The following is an 18081-nucleotide window of genomic DNA, read 5'->3' as shown; positions in this document are numbered from 1 at the left end:
ACCTATATGTTCCCATTTGGGGTTCTGGGACAGAGGCAGGCGGTGAGCTAGCTGATTTACTCAAAGGCCCCAAGGCCCATTGGGGAAAACAACAAGTCTGGCTTTGGGACTGGGGCACTGGAATTAGGGCTCTCCAGAAGGCAAGATCATCATTATAGCAGCTACATTTATTGAGGGTTTTCTCTGCGCCAGGCACTGTCCCAAGCATGTTCTATGTACTAACTTATCTACTTCTCATGACAAGCCTCTGAGGCAGGGACTATTACTATCCCTGCTTTCGAGGTGACAGAACTGAGGGGCAGAACTGTAGAGAATTTTCCTGAGCCTTCTCTGCTGGTAAGGAGGGGAGGCAAGGGTTCAAACCCAGGCAGTCTGGCCTTGCAGTCATTCACACCCACGAGGGTGGCTGTACTCCTCTTAGGCAATGGGTGCTGTGGGAAGACAAAGCACTTACCTAGAGATGGGGACAGGGGTCATAGGAGGGGACCAGAGCAGGTATGGAATCCTGGGCTTAAAGCCCCTGCACATCACCTTCCTCATGTGTCAAATAGGGATGCTAACAGAATTTACCCCTGTGGATGGTCTTAAAGTTTCAGTGAGGTGAAGTATGTGAAGTACTCAGCACTGTGTTCTTGGAAGAACACCCAGCATGTGCTTGATGAATATTAGTTTTATTATTGTTAAGTTGACCTGGAGTCCAGGGATAAGTGCAAAGTTGGAGTATATCTGCATGAGCATTTTTCTAGCCTATCAGTTAGCTATTGCTGCGTAACTAACCACTCTACAACTCAGTGACCATTTAGTATTTATCATGGTCTACAGCACAAGGACAGCCCCCAGGATCTCCTTTGGGCAACTATTCATTCCTGAGAGAAGGTGTGGGTGGGGTTGACACCACCCTTGACACCTGGGGTTGTTTAGACTCTCTGGCTGCTTCAGGGATGACCTGCAGCGTAATTCTGACCGAGGTGAATCAAACTTAAGACTTTCCTTGTGTTGAAGCTGAGGAGGTGCAGGCAGGGGGAGCTTCCGCAGCCATCGGGCAATCGCAAGATATCGGAGAGCCCTGTGAGCATAAAGTTAACAGGCAGAGCTGAGTAGAGCCAGCCTGAGAAGAGGGGACTGCGGCCGGGAGACCACGCCACTCTCAGACCATCCGTGCTTGGAGCCCGTCCTAGCCTGGAGTTCCCAGCTATGTGAGCAAGTAAATTCTCTTTACTTAAGGCTATGTGGGTTGGATAGCTCGTCCCTCGCAGAGTCCTAAACAGATATGCCCAGAAGTGGGCAGTCCAGCAATGGACTGCTTTGGGGCTAGCAAAGCCATCAGGCAGCTAAAATGTGTCCTTTCTTTGTACCTCTGTGGGTCAGAGATGCTGTCCTTTCCATCGTTGCTTTAATGAGTCAAAGTTGATTTCAGGATTCTGGAGTGATCGTCTTGTGCAATTAGACTGCGAGCAACTTGAGGGTAGGAACTGGGTCTCGTCCGTCTCCCCAGCAGCCAGCTTGGGGCAAGGCTCACACCAAGGTGCTTACCACACACTTGTTGAATGACAGGCTTCTTTTTCAGGGTTCTCAAGCAAGCACGGTTGCTTTGAGCCAGATAACAGATTATGGAATGCACCCAAAATCTAGACCCTCAGCAGGCTGCACCGCATTGGAGCCTGGAATTAGCGAAAGGCCGCCGCTGAGTGGTGAGTGGTTATGGGGGGACTCATGGATTCCCTGAGGCTGGCAGAAGACCTGGTTCTCTTCTGCAAAGGCCCCTGTGTGAAGGTCCACCAGAGGGCTCACTGGAAAGGAAAGGCCCGGTGTATTCCTTGACTACGGCCCGCAGGGAGCTACCTTCATCATGGGATCCTGCCGCCAATCCCACTGTGATGAGCTTGCTTGAGGGCAGGCAAGACAATGAATGTGTAAACAGCACGGCTGCGGGGTCAGATGGGCTGAATTCAGATTCGGGCTCCTTCACTTCCTAGCCTGAGTTCGGACAAGTTGCTTAGCCTCTCAGAGCCTCCATTTCATCTTCTGCAAAATGGGGTTTAAGAAGGGTACTTACCTTCAATAGCTGTTTTGAGAATTTGATGAGAAATGCATACTTAATCTAGTGTCTGAGACAGAAATAAGTGATCAACAAACACTTCACACATGCACACACACACACACAATTCCAAGGGGCTGTATCACACGTGTGTAGACAACAGGTGCTAAAATGCTGCATATGCAGTCACACTGGCAATAGTATCCTGTGGCCTCCGCTGATTCATCATAAGCTCAGGAAGGCCTCTCCTCAGATGATGGCTCCCCCTCCCCCTTGCCTTTGCTCTGACCGTCCTGGTTCTCGCTTTCCCAGCAGGCACCCCACACTTACCTCCTTCAGTTAGCTCTGCAACGGACGCAGTCCTCTTTGGAAACTTGGCCTTCACAATGTTCAACCTGAGCTAAAGGACATCTCAGGGATGCTTCCCGGGGGAAGCACACTGACCGTGGACTGGAGGGTAGGAACACCCCCCTGGGGCCTCCCCATCCCCAGCGGGCGACCTCACCCTTCCAAAAAACCACCGGAGCACGTTTGAGAAAAGTTAAGCTGTTTTATTTCACAGGATAGCTCCACGTCAAACCAGCAGGCACCATCAGAATACGCGACAGAGGATCCAGTCAGACACTCTACAGCACGGGCGCTGGGTTGTAAGGTAGAGAAATGATGTCCGGGAGAGGGCAACACTTATCGCCACACGGGGACAGGCAACCAGCAATCTCCTAGGGTGATTTCGGTTTGATTTTCCTGACAGTTTGGGGAGGAAGGAAACCAAAGGAAACGAAATAGACCAGCCACTCTGAAGCAATCAGAACCAAACCTATTGCCAAACCGAGTAAACAGTCACACTGCCGGGGACTAGAGCCTGAGCAGAAACTCTGGCCAGAAGCTACTTCCATTCGAGGGAAGCAAAACGTACTCTGGCTGCTCTGGTTCAAGGTTGTCATTTGCCTGTCATTTGTCCTTTCACACAGAAAGGAGGTGTCGGCAAGGGGCAGTCCCAGAGGATGAGACGGCGGGACCCTGGCAGATCAACCTCAGAGAGGCAAGGAGGACGCAGACCTGGCAGCAAAGCCCCTGCCCTCAGCTCCCCCAGCAGCTTTAGGTATGTGCGGAATTCTCCACACGGCTGCTCAGAGGAGCGGGGACCCCAGAGAACCGGGGAAGTTGCCATGAAACATCACCATTAGCTCTGCACAGCAGAAAATCATCTTAGCAACACCTCGGCTCACCCGCTTCCTGCCTTTTCCTCCAGGTCTCCCTCCCTGAACCCAGCAGCCCCTAACCCCCATGGTTGTGAGCCAGCCGTCCTTCTTTCTAGGTTTCTCAGGAGGATGAGGCATTTGCTCTAGTATGAAAGGTTAGGGACAGAGAGACTGAGAGGAAGAACCATTCCATTAGGCCTCATGGTTTGCCATCAGCTGTGTACGTGCACTGAGCGCCAGGTAATGACCAGGTCCCAGGAAGTCCTCTGCATCCGTGCCTCCTGAATGAGAAGGAAATCCCCCTGACAAGGCACTCCGAGGGCCTCCAACAGGGAAGCAAGCCCCACGCCAGGCCCTTCCCTGTGCTGGCCCCCTGGGGGTACCACCAGCCAGTTCTGGAGTGTTTGTTTATAAGGCAGATCGCTGAGCTGCTAGTTCCACCGGCAGCCGAGGGATGACTCCACTTCCCTGCATCTCTTCCCACTTGGATTTCTTCATGGAATAGGAACCTTTCGACCCTCGGGAATCCGTTTCTCTCCTGCCCCTGGGCCCAGTGACCTCAGAGAAAAGACTCCCAAGTCTGATTCCCAAGCTGACAATTCCCTCCAGTTGTGCGCTCCGTCTGGGGTTCAAAAGGCGCTTCAAGGTGAGAAATCGTTAGCACTGAAAACAAGGAAAGGCAAGAATTTTTCACAGAATCCCACAGCTCAGAGCAGCTCTTTAAGAGGAAAGGGGACTAAAGGGAGAGAGTGAGAGAGGGGTAGGAAGCACGGCTCATTCTCCGTTTTATCCAAGAAAGGTCCTTAGTGGCCGGAGGCTGGGCCCCAGGCCAAGGAAACTAGACCAGGAATGAATTGTCTTTGGTCAGTTTTAAATGAACATCTTGCTGGTTCATTCCTAAAAGAGACTGAACACCAGTAACACATAAAGACAAAAGGCTTGACCTCAGGGTAAGTTGAAGGTTAAGAAACTGTTCTGTGAAGAAAAAAAAAAAAAAAAATTGCCCGTTATCAATGAACTGATCAGTACAGCTTTCGGTAATCGTGATGGACAAGCAGGTAAACACCACTTCCCCTTGTACAACTGGTTATACTGAGGACTACTAACTAGGTTACTACGTTTCCCCCCACGCTCACTGTACAGTTAGGTTTCTGGTACTTGTTTTTTACACTGATCTATCTACTAGGTGCAAAGATTTGGTGAGTGGCATTGGCTGTGATTTCATTGTAGCCTTTTTAAAAATTACAGTTTCACATTTTAACAGTTACTTTCCAGCATTTAAGCAAATACAGCAATATATAGTGGACTAACACAGGCAGGAGTCAGGACGAGAATGCCAATGCTCGTGACAGGGGGCGGGCCTGGATGCAAGTGGAGGGGGCCTGAGACATGCAGGGCGCCAGATGGGTGGGGCAGGGGGAAGTACTTTTCCACGTGGTTCTGCGTCAAGGCTCAGATTTGGAGCTGGATGAGTGAGGTGTGAGCTTCCCTAAATGTGAACTCACCAGCCATTTCCCAATGGAAGAATAGGTGCCTAAAGAAAACGGCAAAGGCTCTGCCCTCAGGTAATTCAGTGAAAGGCAGGCCTGTTTTCAATAAGGAAAGAAGAAGTTAGTCATCTCAGAGGAAAATCCACATGATCTGACTGGTGTTATGTATTTCAGGCAACAGATCTGCCAACTCAGGTTTTCACTTTTCGTCTGGTAGCCATGGCAGAGAATGTGGCATTTTGCACAGCAGGCCACTGCATTTAAGGTCTGCGAGTCTCTCTGGGGCGGACATGAGAAGTCTCTTATCCCACTGAACGGCACAGCCTCCTTGCAAATAAATGACTTTAGGAGCTGGACCCAGCCCCCCTCTCAGCCATCTATTAAATCTTGGACAAGTCACAGCCATCCTAAGGCCTTGCTTCCTCTCCTAACCTGTAATATGGGGGTATGTTTATGTGCTAAAAAGACAGAGGGCTCCTAGCTCGTTCTGAGGCTCTTTCATTTCCAGGAGTTACAGGCAAAACAAGGAAGGTCAAGTTTGTCACTGGCCTCTCCCTGGCATTCTCTTTTTGTGCCCTTTCTTATTCTTTCCTCCACTGTGTGCTCTCAAGGCCAGTGCTTCAGGCAAGGCAGTGTGGCTCACCACCCCTATACACCTAGGTAACGTGGCTTCATAGGTCCCCCCGTCTGGGGACCAGAGGAGAGGGCGAAACTTAATCCAATGGGCTGAAATGGTGATGATGGAATGTCAAGAGGTGATGTACCTGCAGGACCGGGCTTCATGGCTCTTATGAAGCTGGCAGGAAAATTCCACTGCCCACTTCTCAAATGCCATTAGGAGGTTTCAAAAGGATGGCGCTGGATGGTTTTCACCTTAGTGATGACCGTGAAGACAGCAATCGTGTTGGCACAATGCTTTCTAGGTTGCATGGCTTGCTCGCTTACATTTTTATGGAGCAGGAGACAGAGGTTCAGTGAGGTGGGTGACACGCCCCCCAAACCTAACCCCATATTTTCAATTGAGTTAAATGTGCTGGAGGAGGTGGGCAAAAGGGAAGGGAAAGGGGAGAGGGAAGCTTATTTCATTGCATAAAGTCCACCGAAGCGTTCTCTAGGACGGCAAGTGCCCAGGACTCCCTCCCCGGCCCTGGTCTGAGGTGGGCACTTACGGTCCCGTGTGGTTCATGCAAGAGGCCACCAGCCAGAGCGTGTCACGGCCTGATTTCAAATTAAAATGATGGGACTCAAAGTCTCCTTGCCTGTTTAGTTCCAGATTTTGACACAGTATAATTAGTAGAAAGAGGAAAAGACAAAATTAAATATTTTGAAAATGGTATAAGTTAAACCTCTATAGTTACCACAGATTTATTCCTACAGCGTTTCTAGGTTTTGAAGTGTTCCACACCACTGTTTGGGTTTTTTTTTTCCTTTTTCCCAACCACACATAATACTGCGCTACGATGGGGCTCAGGCTCTCACCATCCCCTCTTCTACAGTCGAACACAGGCCGCTGCAGTCAGGGCTCTTCTCGCCAACGTCCTCCATGCCTTTGGGGTGCAGTTGGTCTTGGCCTCCGTGTGGAAAGGCAGGGTCTCTGGGGTGGATGGGGGGGGCTCTGTGAAGGGTTCCCCACCTCTGGGAGCAGCCTGCCCGGGGTACCACCTGCCCCACCCTTCCTTTAGGGGCAGACTGTTCTGGAAGGCCACAACTTCTGGAGACAGTGGGAGACTGGTTTTGTTTTTCTGCAGGTTAGTAGTATATTGCTTCATTCGCAGTTACTGTGGGCCTTAAATTCTCCCAGAAAAGTCCCTGCAAATCCCACCAAATAACTCAGCGGGAGATGTTTGGTGGCATGGGTCTGAGGTAAATCTAAGTTTCGTAAAAAGAAAAAGGAGATCCTATATACATTTCATATGTGTGTCCAGATCTAGTATATGTATATAGATGCATAAATATATATATACACACACACACTCCTACAGACACATACGTACATATATACGTGTACATATGCACATACACATACATACACACGTATGGATGCATGTAGAGAGAATGTCGAGAGAATAACTTTCCAGTGACGATACGCGGGTGAAGCCATTTAACATTTGCCACGACCTCGGGAAAGGCTCTGGCTGGGGCGGCTGCTCCTCTCCGCTTGGCCGTCTGTGTGCACACAGGAGGGAGGCCTGTGGATTCATGTGGCTGAAGGTGAGCTGTGGCTCGGGCCTGGGCCTCAGCTCCACACAGACCCGCTCCCAGGCTGACCTTCCGGGCCCTGCCCGACAAGGCCAGGAGCACCGGGAGGACGTGGGAGTCACAGAGGCCACCCTCGGCCACGGCGGGCCACGGCGGGCCGGGGCGGTGCCCGCCACCCCGCAGGTCACATGGTGCCCGACTTGTCGGCCGAGCTGTTGGGGAACATCTTCTCGGTGGGCGTCACGGCCGGGCTGCCCACGCCCGAGCTGCTGCTGCTGCTGGACCGATGCTGGACCACGGGCCGCACCGGCCGCATGGGGGGCGGGCGCAGCTGGGCGCCGGCCAGGCGGGCGGACAGGGCTGGCTTGAAGGTGGTCATCATCTCGGTGGAGGAACTGCTGCTGCGACGCATGGCGGCGTCGGGGTCGCGGATGACGATGGTGTGCAGGGGGCTGGCCGGCTCTGAGCTGATGGGGCCTGGCGGGTTCTTCAGGGGCTCCAGGGTGTCCAGCACCACATCTGGTGCCTGCTTGACTGTGTTCTGCCTCTCCAGTTCCCGCAGCTCGTGCAGAGCTGTGCTCATGGTCTTCTCGATGTCCTGGGGACAGGGAGAGCGCTCGTCAGCACAGAGTCTGGAGGGCTGGGATCTAACCCTTCTGGGGCTGCTACCCAGCTTGTAGGCTTCTTAGGGAGGCTTCCCCACAAATCTCATGGGAGGGATGGAGATTGGATCCCAGGGACTCTTATAACCATAAGGAAAATCAGTGTGAGTATCACAGACCTAGTGGTGGCAGGCTCTGCAGTCAGACAGACCTGGGTTCAAATCCTATTTCTGTGACTTCCCTGCTGTGTGACTGTGGGCAAGCCACCTTACCTCTCTGAGTCACAGAATCCTCATTTGTAGATTACAGACATGTATAATACTGACCTCAAGGGGTTGATGAGTATATTTAATGATACGGTCCCTGCGAAGAGCATGGCATGGCACCTGGTACCTAGTGAGTATTTCCAAATAATGACAATAACAATGACAATAACAGCTAAAACCGAGCACCAATTCAAGCCCCTTCCCCTAACAATTCATTTAATCCTCTCACTTATATGGTAGGAACTACCATTACGCTCACGTCACACATGAGGAAATGGAAGCTCAGACTGGTTAAGTAACTTGTCCAAGGTCACACAGCTACTTAGCAGCATAGTAGTTCTGGCTCCAGCGTTCATGCCCCTAACTATTATTATTAAAAAAATGTATCTCTCCTTTGTCCATAGGAAATTTGTGTGGAGGTTGTATATCAGAATGCTTGCAATGCTCACCCCAGGATGATAGGACTGTTACTTTCTTCTCTGTATTATAATCAGAACAATTTTTTTTTAAATGGGAAATTTAAAAAGCAACAAAAATCTTCATCTGCCTACACAATTCCCAGGGATATTGCGATATTTAAGAGCTCATCAGCATGAGAGCACTTTGAATGACACAGAGAGAGATTCTGGCAGCCCAGAGGGCCGACCTGGGGCTCAGCATTCCAGGAGTGAGCACTGGAGCTGGATGGCAGCATTTAACCCAGGAGCCCTGGGCCTGGATGCAGAGCCCAGGTTTGGGAGGGAAAAAGGTTCCTCTGCTACCGCTGCTGGGCAACCTCGGGCAAGTCTCAGTGGCTCCGCACAACACTCGGTCCAGGTGCTGAAAGCCCCCTGCTGGCCGTGAAGATGGGATGAGACAGTGGACGTGATGATACTTTGTGAACTGCTGGATGGTGGTTTTCACACTCCCTTCAGCCAGAGTCCTCGGCTCCCGTGGGGTTTCCCAGGGATGCCTCCACACAGAGGCAGGGGGAGCTGCTCAGGCTGAGCTGGGCCACCGAGAGGACAAGGAGGGACAGAACCGCTGCTGGAAAGTGCTGACCCACCTCAGGCTCCGGGATGACTATTGAGACACACTAGCTTTTCTGCCCTGGGGCAGCTCTGGGAAAACTGAAAGTCTGGTCAGACTGATGGGGCTGGTGCCCACAGGTGTCCTGCCGGCCCCTTCCTCGTCCACGTCTTCTTTCACCTCCTCTCCTCCCCTGTCCTCAGGCAGCTCCTGCCCGCTGGGCCTCCACGATAGGCTCCAATCTGGCCTCCATCAGGGTCCCAGCCTATCATCTTGTTTGGTGAAGAGACTACTGATGATTAGCTAATGGCTAATATTAGCATTTATGCTTCCCCAGGACATTTTATCCTTTGCCCTTAACACTGTCTACTTTAAAGAAGATGCTGTTTGTGCCTTTACCTACAAGGAATAACTGTGGGGCTGTGACGGGGGTCCCACCTGACAGGAGAGAAGGCAGTCCTGTCCCAACCTTTGCTACATCCCAACCCTGCAGTGATCAAGCCCGCCTTCCGCGTCTCAGTCTGCTTAAAGTCCCCCACTGACATCACTACTCTGTCTGCTCTACTCCAGCAGGAGCCAAAAGGCAAAACTAATAAATAAAATATAATTATCGCCCCTCCACCACCATCCCCACCACCACCACTCCACCCTCGCAGAGTGTGAGCCAGGAAGACAGCAAGTCCAGAGAAAGATCAGCTGGGGGGTTTAGGCGTGAGCCTTGCGTTAGTCTGAGAGGTGATGCCGTGATCTCAGAGTGGAGCTGCAGAGAGGCGCTGGGGAGCACGGACAGCGGGGGAAAACGATCCCTTTTCACCTCCTCTCGAACGAGACCTTCCCACCTTGGATGGCGGTGCTGCCAGATCCCCAAACTGCCTCTTTAACTGGGCTCCAGTCTAAATCCTAAAAGACATTTTGAGACCAGAGGATTTCAGGTAACTCCACCTACTACTACATAGCTGCCCTCCGCAGCCTGCAATGTCAAGTGCTCATCAGAGCCAATGCTGAGCAGGCTGGAGGCCATCCAGGGTGCCCTTGGCTATTTACATACCGTTTCCCATGCTCTGCTATCGAATGGCAGCTATCAAATTAGCGTGTGGAGATATGTCTGCAGAGAGAAAATGCGAGCGGCATGCCCCACGTGTATTCTTTAGGCCGCTCTTGCAAAATGCTCTGTGACTAAAGGTCAAAGAAGTCTGGGAGATGGGTGTGCCCTGCTCTCTTTCTTGAAGATTCACAATGCACATCAACATATTTAATAATGCTTGTTGCAGACAACCCATTCAAATTTGCAAGACCAGCATTCCCCAAACTTTCTTGACCATAGAACACCTTTTTCCCCTCCACTAATACCCCATGGAACCAGTCTGCTGTGGGACCTGCTTTGGAAACAGTGGCGTAGACTTCATTTGATTCTCCGTGTAAAGGGCTCTGGGCCAGGCCTCAGGTGGCCTGACCTTCCAGGTGACGGCGGATGCTAGGGCAATGCTTCCCAAGAGAATGGCCTCCAACAATGGAGGGAGCAGCAGGCTGCCCGGCTGCTCTGCTGGACCCATGCCAAGATGCTGATACCTTGGGAGTGGGCATTGAGACCTGGGGCCAAACTAGATCCTGCGAGGTATTTCACTTGCTGTGTTGATATCCCTGAGAACCTTTCCTGGCCTCCTCTAGAACACAGCCCCCAAGCTCTCAGCTTTCCCTTCCCCTTGTGAACAGGGATTCAAGGCCACTCTTCACAATACAATCCTAACCGACCCAAAGGTTCTAACTGTCTCTCTTTTCTAAACTGGGAGGGGGATTCATAATGGGCATCCTGCCAAGTTCCAGAGGGAAAAATGGAAACTTCTGAACTATGATAAAAGTATCAAAAACACAGGAAAGTAGCTATGCAAATTATTAAACAACTTGAACAAACTGTCTCATAACAATTTCTTAAATGGATGTGTTTGGTTTGCTTGGCAAGTGTAAAAATCACACAGGTTTCTCATCCAGATTTTTAAAAAGTCATTTAAAAAAACACAAAACTCTAAAAGCACTCTTGAAACGCAGAGTCCCCTCATTCAAGACTCCTGACCCAGCTGCCATTTCACAGCTGTGTGTGTTACTGGTTGGCATCTCTCTCTTCTCTAAACCATAAGCTCCATGTGGGCAGGGCCTGGATCCATTTTAGGTCAATTATACTCTCAGTGCCAGACAGTGATTGCCACACAACAGATGCTCAATCAGTATTTGTCAATAAATGAATGAATGAACAAATGAATGAATGAATGACAAGATGAACGAATGAAAACATGAAGAGCACAATCTTGCCATGTTATGGAGACGTCTACCATTACCACATCCCCACATCCGGGAATCCCACCTCTGGCCCTGGAGACTGGGCCCTTGGGTCTTCACAGGAGCCCCAGCCAGCAGTTGCACCCATCCAGCTTCCGCTCCCACAGGGGGGCCAGCTCATTATCTACCTCACGTTCTGGCTTAGCCTGAGCCTGGCCTGAAGGGCGAAGGGGCTCCCCCGTCTGCAGGTGCCCACCCCCTGCCCCTCTGGGTGTCGGCTGGCGCAGCCTGCCTTCCCGCCGGCCCTTACTTCTGCCAGGGCCTCGGCCTCCAGGGACTTGTGGTCCCCCAGGCTGCTGTGCCTGGTGGAGCCGCACGTCGACCGGATGCAGTGCCCTTCGGAGAGCGCCTTCTTGTCGGGGTAGTTGATGCTGCCGGCGCTCCCGAACGTTGCCATCCTCCGCTTCTCGGGGCTCTCGATCCGCCCCCGGGAGAGGGGGATTTTGTGGGGACTGCTGGGGCAGGCGGCGGCCCGGGGTGGCGTGTCTATGCTGGGGCCCAGGCCCCGGGGCGGGCTGTGTGTGTCTCCCCCGCTTCGGCGCCTGGGGATGGCTGCTCCATCAGATCGTAACCGCACTCTGCAAAGGAGCCAGGGGGCGGGGCGTGGGGCAGAGGTCAACCCTGGCCAGTGTCACACAGGTCAGCCAACCCCCAGGCCAAACGCTACACACTAGTCTAGGGAGTGGGTATAGTAAAGCCTCGTTCAGCCAGACTCTGCGGTTCTGCAGGGAAGGCATTGTCTGAGCACGTGACTCAGGCCCGCGGGTTTCATCTGCACACACGAAGGAGTCGGGGGCGTTCCAAGCTCCAGCCGGGGGTGGTGCCAATTACATAGTGAATCTCATCTACACGTTAGGTCAGGGCCAGGAGGATTTCAACCTGGGAACACTTCGCTCCGGGTTAGGTGGGCCCATGGTATGTTCTTAAGCGGTTTAGAGGTCTCCATGATTCCAAAGGGCCTCTGACTGGTCTGAGGCATTGAGGCTTGACTATACCAAAGAGTTAACAGCTCCCTGCAAGCTCCCTGAAAGATGGCCCTGGTTTCCGTGGGGCAGCACAGACAACAAGCCTGGTGAAAACAGCGTGGGCTGGGGCTCAAGACACTGGGTTCTAAGCTCAGAAGGCCCCCCTGGGAACTGACCACAGCCCAGTGTTGTCACCAAAGGCTGTTCCTATGAGGCTTTTCCAGACCTTGGACAACTAGTCATTAAGAGTAAAATGTGCATCACTGGAACGCCTTGCGTGCACTTGGATACCTTTCACCCCTCAGGGAGGCCTGTGGTGGAGTGAAAAGGGGACTAGAGTGTCTATCAGGAAGGCGAATTCTTGTCCTGTCTCTGTCACAGACTTTCCAGTGACCTCTTTCAGACCCACTTTATTAATCTGTTAAATGGGCATAATATTCCTTGCCCACCTTCTGAGGGAGGTTCAGTAGGTGGGAAAGCACTTTGAAGAGGTTCTACCCACAGGAGATTTTGCTGTGTCCTATGGAGGGCACTGAAGACTCAAAGGCACTGGTGAGGGGAGGGAAGGCTGGAAGTGGCAAGGGGGCGGGGAAGAGGGGCAGAGTGCGGGAATGGATTGTGACGGGGACCAAGCTCAGTGTGGTCAGCAGCGCTTTAGACCCTGGGCCACCAGCCAAGCTAAGCACCTCCTGTGGGCACCCCAACAGCACCAAAGCATTGGTGTTCGAGAGGAAGAGTACTGGGAAAGAACGAGAAGAAGGTAGATGAAAGAGGACAGAGGGAGAGGGAAATTGAGGCAGGAGAAGATACGGCCCACCTGGAAGTCAAGGGACCATGACTCTGTCATCTACCTACCCCAACCGTCCATCTGCCCTGATTCTATCACTTATCAGCACCCTGAACCGAACGGAATACACTGAAAAGAGGTACTGGGACTTTTGCTGAAATAACTTCATAAACATATGTTCCTATTGTGGCTGATTTCTCTGGCTTTATCTGCAAGTGCCCCATGTGTGGGTTGATCCCATGACCTCTCCACCAGAAAAACAAAGAATATGACATTTTGAGAATTCGATTAAGAAAGCAGTGACACACTGCCAGCTTTCCTTTCCAACGTCACATCTTGTGGGGAAGAAGGGGCCACGACAGCCTCCCTCTCTCCCTCCTTCTCTTTTCCTTATTGTATTTTTTTCTTTAAACAGCCACGTGCTTTGGACTATACCTGTAGAGGGAGTGAGGAGCCCAGCTCCGTACCTGGCGGAAAGATCATGTGACAGCCCCGCCCACACGCAGGAGTGAAGAAACTGGCAAATCTGCTCCCACCAAATATGTGTGTGGAGCCGAGTGTCAATTTGCCCCCACGAAGTGGGTGTGAGGCTTCTGTTTCTGCAGTGCACTTCAGGGACTAAGTGAGCTTTTACATTTTTAAATATAACAACTTAGGTCCTCAACAGAAAGTGGGGAGGAGGTGTAAGAACTGGAGACAGAGAGGAAAAATACTTGCCAACTTGCAACTCTCTCTTTCCCGTTTATTATTATTTTAAATAAAAAGCATTGGTTGCCAATATGTCTTTCCTCCTCTTTCTCCACCTCTGCCCCAAGCTGGATCACTTTCTACCTGACATTCTAGGCCAGTTCCAGCCAGCCCACCAGCTGTGCCCCATGTCATATCTTGTGGGGAAGAAGGGGCCACAACAACCTCCCTCTTTCCCTCCTGTGCTCTTGCTTCTCCCCAGTCAGACACAAACCGGCACTGTACTAGCCGCAAAGAATGAATCCGCGTTTCCTACCGGCCCATCACCCCCCCAAAGCCGTAATCCGAGATGTGCTCCGTGGGGGACTGGAGGTCGTTTTTGGAGGAGGCCTTGTCGTCCAGCAGTGGCCCACTGCTGGCCTCGCTGTCGGCCTTTTGGCTCAGGCTGTCCGAGAAGGCATCGTCCCTGGGGAGAAGGACAGACGTGAATTGGGAGGGATTCGCTCCAGAGAACCGACATGTGCTGAGACCTGAGGGGCTGGATCCACACACACCTCGTGGTTGAGCCGCTGCTGCTTCTCCAGCAGGAGGCCCTCTGTGGCACCGCCCGTGCCTACCTTCTCCTCCCCTCATCTAGGCTCTTCTCTCCCAGCTGCTCGAGACTGGGATAAGCTAAAGGGGAGGGTGTGCTGGAGAAATGGGGGAGGGGGCCTGCAAGCTGAGCCCTGGGTGATGAGCAGCAGTTTGGGGGTCCAGCGAGGGAGAAGGAAGGCATCTCCATCCCTCTCCGCACCCGGGGCTTTGAACAGGTGTGAGGGGCCTGGAGCTTGTTGGGGTGCCCTGCCCACCTCCCCCCCATGACCTCTCCCTGCCCTCAGAGGCCTGGGGACATCAGAGAGCTGCTTTGGATCGTCTTGTTGTTTGCCGAGCTCTGGACTTTTCTCTGTCTCCAGACCGTCCCCTTGAGGCCCAGCTTGGTGGCTGCTTCCTTGGTAAATCAGTTCCACCTGAGGCAGACTGGAGCTCGGAGGGAGTGTGTGCAGGAACCTTCACAGGCTTTCAAAGAATGGAAGGTGTAGACTTTCTGGGCATTATGGTGGGGCTAGGTATTTGGGATGTAGGGCTTTTTTTTAATGCCCAAAATTCTTTTTTAAAAAATAGTACCCTCTTAGCTGGAAATGAAGGGATGATTGTTTCTGCGCATCTCCTGAGACAGCCACCTCGGGGTAGAGAATGGTGGGCTATTAAGAGGGGAGTGGGATGGCCACTGGCTACAGGGAAGGCCCAGGAGGGTGGAGGTATATGGCAAGATCCACTGGACACTGAGAACCATAGTGGGTGATAAACGCCCTGGAGGCTGTCAGGTGGGCCGGGATGGTGAGCCAAGGGCACCAAACATTGTCCCTGTGGACTCTGAAGGATGAGCAATTTGCTTATTTGTTAAGTAGGTTACCATTCAAAGGGAGGTTAGACATAATCCATTCTTACGGAAGACCAAGTGTGTCATACCAGGGAGAGCAAAGTGCTGTCATACAATCCAGTACTCCCATTCCTGTGCCCATTCCAGACATCACTAATCAATCATGGCATTCTTCACAGAAGATCTCAATTCCCACTCACATGTCCTGTACAACTATGTACTGATGTGGGATGAGCCCATCCACGCCGTTGTGACGACCCTCCCACCAGTCCTCGGAGGCGCGGTGGTACAGGAGCAGTGAGGCTCCCTTCTTGAAGGACAGCTCACGCGGGGACCGCCCCACGTAGTCAAACTTGGCGATGGCCTCGATCTGCTCCACTTCTAGAAGGAAAGCAAGGGGAAGAGCATCTATGAGGCCAGCAGAAGAGCAGCCCAGGAGCCTCACTCAGATGGCCCTGGCTTCTGTGGGGCAGCACAGACAACAAGCCTGGTAAAAACAGCGTGGGCTGGGGCTCAGGACACTGGGTTCTAGGCTCAGGTCCACTCTCCATGCTGTGATCTCAGGCAGGCCATCTAACTTCCCCAAATGGAAAATGGGGCTGAAATACTACATCCTTACCTTCCACTGCCCTTCTTGTTCTCCACTTTTTAACACTTATTAAAACAATATTATAAGAAATTTCTTTTTCTTCTATCCCTTAATGCCAGCTCTGTTTCCATTTTTCCATGAACCCTTTCCCTCTTTGTTCACTTATAATACCACCAGTGGTTCTTACCTTTTGGGAAGTCAAACAGATGTTATATATGGATTCCCTTCCATGCAAAATATTGTACACAATTTTTAAGGGTTCCCAGAAGCTTCTCTTCAGAGCTCATTGTTATGGACTGAATTCTGTCTTCCCTCAAATCCAAATGTTGCAGCCCTCACTTCCAATGTAATCGTATTTGGAGATGAGGTGTTTAGGAAGTAATTAAGCTTAAGTGAGGTCATAAGGGTGGGGCCCTAATCTGATAGAACTGGTGTCACTCTGAGAAGAGGAAGAGACGTCGGAGATCTCTCTTTCTGTCTCTTCACGTGCACAGTGGAAAGGCCTTGTGAGGACACAGTGAGAAGGCAGCTGTCTACAAGCCAGGAAGAGAGACAACAGCAGAGCCCAACCCTAATGGCACCTTGATCTTGGACTTCTAGCCTCCTGAACTGTGAGGAAATATATTTCTGTTGTTTAAGCCCCTCAGTCTGTGGTATTCTATTATGGCAGCCTGAGCTGACTAACACACTCATCCATGAGCTTAATTTGGGGAGCGGGAGAATTCTTATGGGGGCTATAGATCAAGCATATCTCTTTGCACACACACATTTACCCATCAAAGCTTTATTCTTCTCTGGTCAGTGACAGGCCCTGCCTGAGTTAAGCAATGAGAACATAGCTCTTGCCCTTGAGACACTTCTACTGCCCAGCTCTGTCACCTCTTGTTTGTGTGACCGCAGGCAGGTTACATAATTTCTGTACATTTCAGTTGCCTTTAGGAGACTTAAACGATAATCCATGAAAGAAGACAAAAAGATGGCCAACAGGTGCATGAAAAGATGCTCAACATCATTAATCATCAGGAAAATGCAAATCAAAAATCAAAACCATGAGATATCACCTCATACCTGTTAGAATGGCTATTATGAGAAAGACAAGAAACGACAAGAGTTGGCGAGGATGTGGAGAAAAGGAAATCCTTATGCACTGCTGGTGGGAAATAAATTGGTGCAGCCCCTACAGAAAACAGTATGGGGTTTCCTCCAAAAACTAAAAATAGAACTACCATGTGATCCAGCAATTCCACTTCTGGGTATTTATCCACAGGAAATGAAAACACTTAACTTGAAAGGATACCTGCACCCCCAAGTTCATTGCAGCACTATTTACAATAGCCAAGACATGGAAGCAACCAAAATGTCCATCGACAGATGAATGGATAAAGAAGATTGGTGTATATAAACAATGGAAAATTATTCAGCCATAAAAAAAGAAGGAAATCCTGCCATTTGCAACAACATGAATGGACCTTGAGGGCGTTATGCTAATAAAATAAGTCAGACAGAAGAAGACAAATAGTGTATGATCTCACTTGTATGTGGAATCTGAAATCAAAAACAAACCAAACTCACTGATACAGAGAACAGACTGGTGGTTGCCAGAGGTGGGGGTGGACAAAATGGGTGAAAGGAGTCAAAAGGTACAAACTCCCAGTGATAAGATCAGTAAATCATAGGATGTAATATACAGCACAGTGACTATAAATTGTGCTATATATTTGAAACTTACTAAGAGAGTAGGTCTTAAAAGTTCTCATCATAAGAAAAAAAAAGTAACTATGTGTGGTGATGAATGTTAAACCTGACTTATTGTGGTGATCATTTCATAATATATACATATATCGAATCATCATGCTATACACCCGATACTAATAAACTGTTATATATCAATTATATCTAAAAGAAGAAAGACACAAGACTTCAATACATTAAAAAAAGAGAGAGAGAGATATGGAAAGTGCTCAGCATAGCACAGACATACAATACATTAGGTATTCAGCTGATAGTGGCTCTTGTGATTATGATTATAATTACTAATGGCTTTAGCTTATGGGGTGGGTCTACACAAAGAAATCTGAGGTGCAGAGAATTTAAGTGTTTTGCTCAAGACCATGCAGCTAGTGATCTTTGGGAAGGAGACTTTTGGGGGAGCAGGACAGTTAAGCCTATGATTTATTTAACCTATGTTGTAGCTTGTACCCTGAGAAGTGAAAATGGGTAGAAAATGGTAGAAAATGGGTAATGTATAAGTGTTAATGTATTTGTATTTTAAAGCAAGCACAAAGATGTTTAATAATATAAAGAGAATATATATATATATATATATATACACACACACACCTATATAGACAGACAGATCTATTAAATTCTAATAAACAAAAGAGTAACAAAGGTGGCCCCTGCTCTCTCTATCCTGCAGATACCTTCCCTGTGCCGAGCATCCATGGGACTGTCTCTTCTCCTGTCCTCGTGGATTATCTTGATTCTGTCCACG

General features: G+C 50.4%; 1 protein-coding gene across 2 annotated transcripts in view; it reads right to left on the bottom strand.

Annotated features, from left to right (window-relative positions):
• Window positions 1-6816: 6816 nt before the first annotated feature.
• The window catches only part of SRGAP3 (SLIT-ROBO Rho GTPase activating protein 3), a 252356-nt gene continuing 241091 nt past the window's right edge, over window positions 6817-18081 (bottom strand). The window contains exons 19-22 of one of the 2 annotated variants that reach the window (XM_027093960.1): window positions 15199-15379; window positions 13895-14044; window positions 11390-11717; window positions 6817-7527 (exon numbers count right to left, since the gene is read on the bottom strand). In XM_027093960.1, the coding sequence (XP_026949761.1) occupies window positions 7114-7527; window positions 11390-11717; window positions 13895-14044; window positions 15199-15379 (1073 nt within the window). In that variant the 3' untranslated portion in view covers window positions 6817-7113. The remainder of the gene's footprint in view (window positions 7528-11389; window positions 11718-13894; window positions 14045-15198; window positions 15380-18081) is intronic. The other variant, XM_027093961.1, reaches the window with a different exon arrangement.

The sequence above is a fragment of the Aethalodelphis obliquidens genome, unplaced genomic scaffold (genome assembly GCF_003676395.1).
Source record: "Aethalodelphis obliquidens isolate GAN/ISIS:26980383/991018 unplaced genomic scaffold, ASM367639v1 scaffold86, whole genome shotgun sequence".
NCBI classification, from domain to species: Eukaryota; Metazoa; Chordata; class Mammalia; order Artiodactyla; family Delphinidae; genus Aethalodelphis; species Aethalodelphis obliquidens.
The sequence above is the reverse complement of the archived record's forward strand: the minus strand, read 5'-3'. Positions and strand labels throughout refer to the sequence as shown.